The following is a 10,337-nucleotide window of genomic DNA, read 5'->3' on the forward strand; positions in this document are numbered from 1 at the left end:
GTGATTGTAGCGCGTCCCTATAACGGCCAGGTGGAGTTGTGATTGTAGAGCATCCCTATAACGGCCAGGTGGGGTTGTAATTGTAGAGCATCCCTATAATGGCCAGGTGGAGTTGTAATTGTAGAGCATCCCTATAACGGCCAGGTAGAGTTGTGATTGTAGAGCATCCCTATAATGGCCAGGTGGAGTTGTGATATTAACAGTCGGTCATGGTTTGAATCCTCATCGCCACAAAGCTTTTATTCCCTATTCTCTTCTGACACTTTTCTACTCACGACATCTCTTGTATTCCCTATTCTCTTCTGACACTTTTCTACTCACGACATCTCTTGTATTCCCTATTCTCTTCTGACACTTTTCTACTCACGACATATCTTTTATTCCTATTCTCTTCTGACACTTTTCTACTCACGACATATCTTGTATTCCCTATTCTCTTCTGACACTTTTCTACTCACGACATCTCTTGTATTCCTATTCTCTTCTGACACTTTTCTACTCACGACATATCTTGTATTCCCTATTCTCTTCTGACACTTTTCTACTCACGACATCTCTTGTATTCCCTATTCTCTTCTGACACTTTTCTACTCACGACATCTCTTGTATTCCCTATTCTCTTCTGACACTTTTCTACTCACGACATCTCTTGTATTCCCTATTGTCTTCTGACACTTTTCTACTCACGACATCTCTTGTATTCCCTATTCTCTTCTGACACTTTTCTACTCACGACATCTCTTGTATTCCCTATTGTCTTCTGACACTTTTCTACTCACGACATCTCTTGTATTCCCTATTCTCTTCTGACACTTTTCTACTCACGACATCTCTTGTATTCCCTATTGTCTTCTGACACGTTTCTACTCAAGACATCTCTTGTTATTTTTTCTACCATAATACACAATGATGAAGGACACAGGATAATAAATAAGAAGATGGAAAGGGGGGTGGGGGTGGGGGGAATTGAAAATGAAAAGAAGGTCCAGATACTACCAATTATCAAAGAGGAGGAGTAAAAAGAAGAAGAAAAAGAAGAAGAAGAAGAAGAAAAAGGAGAAGAAGAAGAAAAACAACAACAACAACAACAACAAGAGGAAGAAAAAACAGAAAAGTTTACCTCGATCAGGATGGTTCAGTAACATGATTCTTTTGTGAGCTTCTTTGATTTTTGTCTTGTTGGCTGAAGGGCTGCAGATTTAGATTGAAAGAAGACAACATGAATGAGTCGAATAACAATTAATAATTGCTGACAAAGTGAAAAACCCCGGCACATTCTTAGATTCTGTACTGTTGATGGAGCATCAGATTAATAATTTGGTTAGATATCTCCTTTCAACTAAAAAAGATTGCTTCCATTAGACGGTTCATATCTGAGGATGTGACCAAACACCTGGTCGTGTCCCTTGTGCGATCACAATGGGATTATTGTAATGCTCTGTTGTTTGGCGTTTCGCAATATAATCTGAGACGTCTTCAGATTGTCCAAAACAGCGCTGCCAGGCTAGTATTCATGAAGCGTAGGTGCGATTCTGCCAGACCTCTGCTTCATGACCTGCATTGGCTGCCTGTTGAGAAAAGGATTAAATTCAAAGCTTGTGTTTTAGTGTATCGTTGTCTTGAAAGTACAGCCCCTTTCTACCCTTCGGAACTAATTGAAAGATAATTTATAACCCCACCCCTTACGTTCGGCCAGTGATTCCACCAAACTAGTTGTCCCCTGAATACGCAAAAATGCTGGAATGAGATCCTTTTCTCATTTCAGACGCTCTGTTTGGAACGCCCTACCACAGAGCATTCGTGACAAAGAATCTTTGTCCATTTTTAAACGTTCGCTTAGAACATATTTGTTTCGATTTTAGAAGATGATATGAGAAGCAAGATAGGCGTCTGGCTTGCGTTGCGTTGTGTGTGTTTGTATATGTGTGTGAATGAGTATGTTTCAGCAAAAGTAATTAGTCTGGTGTCTCGGAGTTATAGCGCTATATAAGTTTTCAGCATTATTATTTGTAATTTAACCTTACTTATCGTATGTTTTTAAAAAATGCAATGTCCTTTAATTATATTTCTTAATTAATTATCTTAACACGAAACTACAAGATTAAAACATATAATAAAACAACAAGAATATATGATATATGATTGTTGAGAAAGGTAATTCAACAGATGGCACAAAAACTTGACAAAGAAAACAGTCGATGCAGTAGGATCTGCATAAGTCAACGTCTTTTTTGGTCACAAATTTTCTGTTCTTTATCTAAGTGATAATGGATAAACTCAACTAATCTTTCTGATCTGGCAGTGTTGGCTTTATCAGGATTCCAGTGTAACTTCTTATAATCCATAAAATAAGAAAACTAAATAAACTTTATTCATTCAAAAGGAAATTTGATTTTACAAACATGAATTACAAGAATGAATAAATAAGCCTTATTATACTTATACCAGCGCTGATGGTGACAAAAAGTGAAAAAGAAGGAACATTTTGAAGAATTGCCTTTTGGCCCCATTTTAACTGCAATGACCCCCAACCTTTAGAGCAATTGAAATAATAAATTATCAATGATATTCTAACTAACTTCTGAGAAGCGAGAAACTGCATCCGTTTGCTCCACCACATATCAACTCTCTACCTGCCTCTACAGCAATACGTTGATTTGGGGTGGGTTTGGAATGTCATTTTTTAAAGAGGACTTAAAAATCGCACATTTCTGCAGATTTGAGAAAAACCATCAACACTGATTTACATTTTTGATTTTTTTTAAATAAGTCGATATAAAAGAATTACAAAGATTTTCAAGAGGACCTTTGAAAAAAATCAAAAAAACATTCAAAAATTATTTTTTTCAAAATATCACAGAGAAATTAATATGGAGTAGACACATGAGCTTAGGAAATTGGGGAAAACCTGTCTATCAATAGCAAGTAATCGATTACGTTCTATGGTGGTCGACAAATGACAAGGAAGAAACAATAATCTGTCCTAGGCTCTGAGGGTAGATCTACGTTTTCTTCCACGTCATTTGTTGAAGGTTGGGAACGTAATCGTTATCTTGCTAATATCATCACAACTACTCACCTGACACCCAGTACAAGACTGGCCTCTCTTTTTGACATCTTGGGCTCAAAACCCCCTTTGTAATATTTACTAAAAGCCTGTGGTAGAAAGTATTCAATAAAACATATAAATAATGAGTTTATTGTGGTAGAAAGTATTCAATAAAACATAGAAATGATGAGTTTATTGTGGTAGAAAGTATTCAATAAAACATAGAAATGATGAGTTTATTGTGGTAGAAAGTATTCAATAAAACATAGAAATGATGAGTTTATTGTGGTAGAAAGTATTCAATAAAACATAGAAATGATGAGTTTATTGTGGTAGAAAGTATTCAATAAAACATAGAAATGATGAGTTTATTGTGGTAGAAAGTATTCAATAAAACATAGAAATGATGAGTTTATTGTGGTAGAAAGTATTCAATAAAACATAGAAATGATGAGTTTATTGTGGTAGAAAGTATTCAATAAAACATAGAAATGATGAGTTTATTGTGTAGAAAGTATTCAATAAAACATAGAAATGATGAGTTTATTTGTAAGTTCAATAAACATAGAAATGATGAGTTTATTGTGGTAGAAAGTATTCAATAAAACATAGAAATGATGAGTTTATTGCAATTCCAAAGTGAGAACCGCAGCAAATATATCAAAAACATGCCAATAACTCTCTCAAGTTTACATGAATGGAAAATCCCAACAAATTTGTTCAAGTTTCAAACATGGTGAACTCATTAGAGTTTAAGTAAAATGCTCAATAGCTACGACCCTGTGGAACTATGCATAAATTATTTTCTTTTTTAAATTATGCAAACCAAAAGCAATAATTATGTGATTATAGGCATACCCATTCATCCAGCTATATGACCAACCAAAAAAACATTTAAAAAGACATATTATCTTATAATAAATTTGGACATATAATACAGTTAACTTGATACAGAGTGGTCACCACAATGCCTAATTAAGTCATGTTAGATAAAGGAAATAAAGTTGCAGTAACTTAAAAAACAAATTCTTTGTAAGCCTTGACTGACAATTTGAAAAAAAAAAAAACATTTAAAAATAGCAACCTCAAGAAAAAACAAACTATACCAACCATGACCTTGAAACCCAAAAAGATTATCAAATAAAGCGCTCATTAACACTTTACTATCACACAAATAAACCCAGTAGTTTCCCCTGCTGGCACAACCATTTTGGTCTGCCTTGTCAAAATTTCAGTACAGCCTAAATGCCTATATCTCAATGACTATGGCATAGAATTGCTTCAAATTTTCAGACAACACACTTAAATAAATAAGAAATGCATTGGCGTAGTTGCGGGCAATTATTAATGATTAAAAATTTTTTTTTAAATTATCAAATGTTAAATTTTACATTTTTTTTTACAAAAAAGTGGTTCTTTTTCAAATTATTGTTTATTAAATATTACTTTAAAACTCAAAAAAATCAGATTGAAATGAATGAATCAATAACTTAACATTGCAAAAATAACAGTGTTTCTTGTCATGTGGGTCCATATTCGATTGTGATTTTGTTTTGATTACATGTTTTAGTACCAATTCTGGTCTGCCTTTTCAACATTTTAGTGCATGTACTAAAATGGCTATATCTCAATGACTATGGCATGGAATTGCTTCAAATTTTCACAAAATACACTGAAATGACTGACAAACACATTAATATAGTTTATAGCTATTATTCAACATTGTTAGATTTTTAAAAATAAATTAAAATTTAAAAAAATTGTTTGAAATTTAAAAAAAAAAAGTTTCAGTGATGATACTCACAAAAAGTCAAAAAGGAGGAAAAGTCTCGGAAAAACGGAAAACTCACCTAGAACATTCTTGCACCACAGGAAAGTAGGCAGGATGACTTCTTTTGAGTACAATTTTAAAACGCCCGGAGTCCAGTAAAAGGAGGAAATTTTTTATATATATATATTGTTTTTTTAAAAAGGAGGTACTTTTTAAAGATTTATTATATAAAAAAAAAGTAAAAGGAGGAAATGAAGGAAATATCCGCGGATCGAGGATCTGAGGAGGAAAACCGAGGAAAGGAAAGAAACCCGCGGATTTCCGCGGATCCGCGGAAAAGTATCATCACTGAAGTTTTTCTGTTATTGACAAATAATCATTACCTATAATCCCAATAAAACAGATTGCAATGGATGAATAAATAATTCAACATTGCAAATAAACAGTTCTTGTTGTTATGTAGCTCCAAATCTGATGGTTTGTTTTTATTTCATGATAATCCGAAAAATCAAAGAATTCACTGCTACTTCAAATTAAAATGAATTTTCTGCTACCTACTCCAAAATAAAATGAATTTTCTCCTACTCCAAAATAAATTGAATTTGCTGCTACTCCAAAAAAAATAAAAGAATTTGCTGCTACTCCATACATAGTGTGGAAATTAATTATAATTAAAACATTCACAATCACAAATTTCCAAGAGCCGCTCTGGCTTTTTGATAATCATCTTCCGTGTGATACAGGCGGAAGCACGGTTCCACGCAGGGTGGTGCATTGCATGGTGCACAGTAGTAACTTGTTTGCCTCCTTATCATGTGCTTGCAAACAATACATCTTGGACGCTCCTTTGTTGTATACTTTCGAGGAAAATGATCAAATTGTGAAACCACCAAACGAGGATGTGCAGCATTGGGCCGCGACTTCTTCTTGTGGTGACGGATCGCTACATTCGGCTTCACAAGCTGATCAATAAGCTCCTTCCTGAAGTCTTTGACGGCAAGAACTTTTCCATTTCCCTTTCGTTGCATATGTTGTTTGTAGCTGATGTGTGCATTGACGAGGGCGACTTCCTTGACGTAATGGTACAAGGCAAGGTACCATTTGTAATTTCTGTGAGGGTAGTAGTAATTGATCATGAGCTGGTCGAAGTGGTCGACACCACCCATGTATTTGTTGTATCTTTCAACAATCATCAGTTTATGGACAGAACGATATCCTGTTGTGGTGTTCTTCGCCCGCACACGTTTTTCCACAGTGTCGTTCCCGTGAACTGTGCTGAGCAGGTTACATCGCTTGGTGTCGTGCCACGTTAGACAGACAAGATTGTCGCTGCGGTAGAATTTTGGGGGATCTGATTTCTTCAGACGTAAATTTTTCTTTTTGAGTGCAGGGGGGAAGCCTTTCCTGTCCTCTCGAACTGTCCCAACAGCACCTAGTTTTTTGAAGTTCAAGTGCCTTGAACAGGGTTGGGGATGAGTAGTAACTGTCCATGTAAATGACATGGTTGAAATTTAAGTATGACTCCAGAAGATCTTTCACGACATGGTCAACAAATGTATCTGGCCCAGTAAAATTGAAATAGTTTTTTCCTGTATACACACAGAATTTTAAGCAAAAAAAGGTAGCTGCATCACATAAGGTGAACAACTTGAACCCCCTTTTCGTCGGTTTGTCTGGCATGTACTGCTGAAAATGAATCCTTCCTTTGAACGGGCCATCGACTCGTCCACAGATAAATGTTGACTAGGGTAGAAATTTGTCCCATATGTACTTTGTGTCAAATCTAGCAGAGGTTGAATTTTATAAAGAGGCATGTAGCCAACCTGACCCCTAGGAATTCGTCCAGTGTTGTCCCTGAAATGGAAAAATGCTTGAAGCATCTAATAATTGTAATAGGGCATAACATCAGAGAAGCAGTTGCCCAAGAGCCAATACTTCTGCCAATGGTCGCTGATGGAAGTCTTGGGATCAATGCCCATGGCTATCTGCAATCCAATGAAAGCACACACTTGCACATCACTGACTGGTGTCCACCTCTTCTTGTAAAAATTGCTATCAGGGAGAGGAGCAAGGGATTGGGCAGCATAACGGTTTGTCTCAGTGACGAGTAAATTTATCACTTCATCAGGGAAATATAAGTTGAAGAAGTCCAGTGGTGTTGGTTCATTGAGATCAACCAACAATCCAGAGCGCTTCGTGAAAGGACCTAAACACGTCGATCGATGACTCTCACCTTCGTCAAAACGCTCCCAGTCTAAATTATTAGATTTTGATGCTGAGGAAGGGTCTGTCCTGATGCCACGCCCCTTTTGCCACCTCTATCAACTGTATTTCTGGTCGGTTCATGATCAGAATCGTCTCCACTATCACTATCAACATCGAGAAGTCGCGTAACAGTGAATTCAGGATCGTCTGTTGGGAAACTAGCCCACGAATTGACACTTTTCTTCCGAGTCAGAGACATAACGAAACTCCTGGTTATCGTCTACTACGTAGCTAGTCGAGGCATCACCTTCTGCAGCCATGGCAACGTGAAAAAAGTGTCTAAAATCGTCAAAAATCGTGTTAGAATCGTGTTTTTTTCGATCAGTTGAAGAATGGAAACGGAAAAACGAAAGTAGGAAGTGCGCAGGTGCAGGAAGAATAACTCTGCTGTCTTTTATCAAACCTTTCCGTAACCAAGGGACGCTGTCGCAATAATGCGTCCAGTGACGACTAGCGAGCTATTTCCGGGTCGCATTATTGCGACGTGTGATAGTAAAGTGTTAAGTATGTTTGTTTTTAAGAGTTTTACGCGCTTGCAACACATTAAGGTCATATCAGAGCCAGTAAAAAATAAAAAAAGAAGAAAATGGAACAATAAAAAGTTCTAGATAGAATTACAATTAAAGCAGTCTATCAGTGTACTTAGTTTGATATCACCTAAAAGTCTCATCCTGACACAAGCACAGATCCCCACTAAGAGGAACACACTCAAATGTTTACAAATCATATGTTAAAGATTTAAAAAAAAATAACAGTACATAACAGAGAGATGATTTTCAAGGAAATAAAATATCATCTCCCAAAATTATAACTATACATTCAAGTTATTCCCTCCCAGCCAAGGACCTCGGCCAGGGTCAGGACAAAACTTAGTAATCTCATTCCAAGACAAAGACAGAAAGCAATTGGAAAACAGATACAGGGGGAGAAAATAGACAACAAGTACCTCCCTGCCCATTATGGGATGTCGGGTCATATTCAGACACACACACTGGCTATGACTGAGAAACACTTGGATTGGCCAGCCTTTTTGTCTAATCTAAAACTGATTTATTTTGATGCTGATTTAAAAAAAACGTTAGCAAGAATATAAATTGGTACATATAAATATCTACCAGTATTATTTGACTCTAAAGTGACCTTACCCTAGACTTCCGGAACTAAAAAACCCCCATATAAACAAGGCGTATAAATAAATAAAAATCAATCAATAACATTGCGGAATTCCGCGGAAGATTGTCATTACTGAGTATTATTTGTTTTCTTTTCTTTCCACATTGGAAGGTCAAACCATTCAAAAAGAGAAGAGGTTTAAAAAATATTGAACAGGACACATTCTTACCCCAGACTCAGGTAGAGATCCTATTGTCTCGTTCAAAGTTTTGGAAGCAATACGTCCTGCCCGGAGTGCATAGCGACCTGGAGTCAACGAAATAAAGAAAGTATAAATTCATTGATAAAGTTAAATATTGGAAACTGATGCAAACTTGTTGTTAAGATTAGATTAGATTAGAAGAAGGAAACAGGAAATAAAAGCTGATCATTTCACAAACAATGGTAGATATATTTATGAGCAATTGTCTAAAATGGTATTATTATATCCAAAGACATTAAAACTATAATAGAAAGTCATATAAGTAGGTACTCCAAAATTTTGCCAACAGTGATAAATATTACCCAACCTCAGATCAAAATCCTTGAAGGAACTAATGACATATTTAAAAAAACAAACCCATTTATCAAACCAAAGATTGTTTTTTAGTCTTTATATTGAATGTGATTTTATGGATGTGATTGTTTATTTTGTTTGATGAGACGTTGAGTGAAGAAAGAGGTAGGAAGTGAAAATGCGTTGACAAAATTTTATGGACATTGAGGGTGGTCATCGTCAAAATATGATAACTTAAAAATAGCTGACTGTAATGAGCTACAAATAGTCGTACTTTAAAGTGCTTAAGCAGCCCTTTCAAGTTAGAAAAGCAGTCCTTTTAGAGTCATGAGAACCCAGGAATCAAAGCTTATCTCATTTTCTTTCACATTTAAGCAGACAGTTGCCATTATTTGCTACTCTTTGGACAAGTAAATCACAAAGTACTTTCTGCCAGATTTAACCAATCTTGTAACCTAATCACTGTATTGGGGGAATGAGTCAAGAAAATCTCGACAGCATCCAACATCGATATCTGACCCTTTGCATGTGAGGCAAGAATTTTTCCAGTGAAATTTACCTGGGGAGCATATTATTCTTTCAGAAAATGCAAAAGAAATGAAAATCCAAAACTTTCACCTTCCGACTGATTATGCCATGCACTGACACATATAGCGACTATTACTATCACTTTTCATTCCCTGAAAACAACAAATTTTAATGAAGTTTCCAGAAAGCAGGGCAGCCCACAGCTCAATGTTTCTCCATTTCATTGATCTGGACTTTTGACTTACCTGCAAATCCAACCGCTGCCAAGCCAAGACCTGCCAGTATAAGACCCGCAGTCTGAAAATAAGAAAAAGAATTTTTCCCTTGATTAATCCTTTCTTGAGAGGACTTTTTTTTCTCACTTAGAGCCATTGCTGTAATTTTATCAGACTTGGAGCCATTGATGTAATTTTATCAGACTTGGAGCCATTGCTGTAATTTTATCAGACTATCTAAATCGTGGAGCCATTGATGTAATTTTATCAGACTTGGAGCCATTGATGTAATTTTATCAGACTATCTAAATCAGCTATGTGGTCTTGTGGTCAGTGCCGATTTGAGTCCTTGAAAAAGGCTCTTTACTCACATTCTATCACTGTACTCAGGTGTAAAATGAGCACCTGGCTGTCAACAGTGGTGTCTCTGTAAAAAAAAAATTGTAATATCGCCTAACAGTGTCATGTCCTGTCCTACTGTTAAGTGTTGCTGTTGGCCAGGGACCCCATGTAAAGCGCTTTGGGCATGTTTAGTGGATGTTGCGAAAATAAAATACTCAAATTAAATCTAAGACAGATTGAAAGCAGACCTGCCAACCCTTCACATTCCAAATGTGGAATCAGAACGTCAGAAAATAGGAATTTGAGACAAAAAATAGGAATTTTCTTAATAATGGATAATTTCCTATACAATCGACCACCAACTTTGCCACCAAACACATAAAGACTGCAAGTGTGTTACAGCTGGCAAAACTACATATCACATGTGTTAAGTAATGAAATGGGAAAGGGGGAAAGGAGTGAAATTTATTTTTCTATTTACCTTCTTTTTGGCATTAA

At 36.1% G+C, this 10,337-nt stretch overlaps 1 protein-coding gene across 1 annotated transcript in view; it reads right to left on the minus strand.

The window, feature by feature from the left end:
• Positions 1-977: 977 nt before the first annotated feature.
• Positions 978-10,337, minus strand: part of LOC144980840 (mitochondrial import inner membrane translocase subunit TIM14-like) — a 12,674-nt gene continuing 3,314 nt past the window's right edge. The window contains exons 2-5 of the mRNA XM_078928690.1: positions 9,528-9,579; positions 8,428-8,504; positions 3,080-3,156; positions 978-1,191 (exon numbers count right to left, since the gene is read on the minus strand). Coding sequence (XP_078784816.1) covers positions 993-1,191; positions 3,080-3,156; positions 8,428-8,504; positions 9,528-9,579 — 405 coding nt within the window. The 3' untranslated portion in view covers positions 978-992. The remainder of the gene's footprint in view (positions 1,192-3,079; positions 3,157-8,427; positions 8,505-9,527; positions 9,580-10,337) is intronic.

The sequence above is a fragment of the Berghia stephanieae genome, chromosome 10, assembly GCF_034508935.2.
Source record: "Berghia stephanieae isolate SIO BIC M18660-M18661 chromosome 10, UCSD_Bste_1.3, whole genome shotgun sequence".
Classification (NCBI taxonomy): Eukaryota; Metazoa; Mollusca; class Gastropoda; order Nudibranchia; family Aeolidiidae; genus Berghia; species Berghia stephanieae.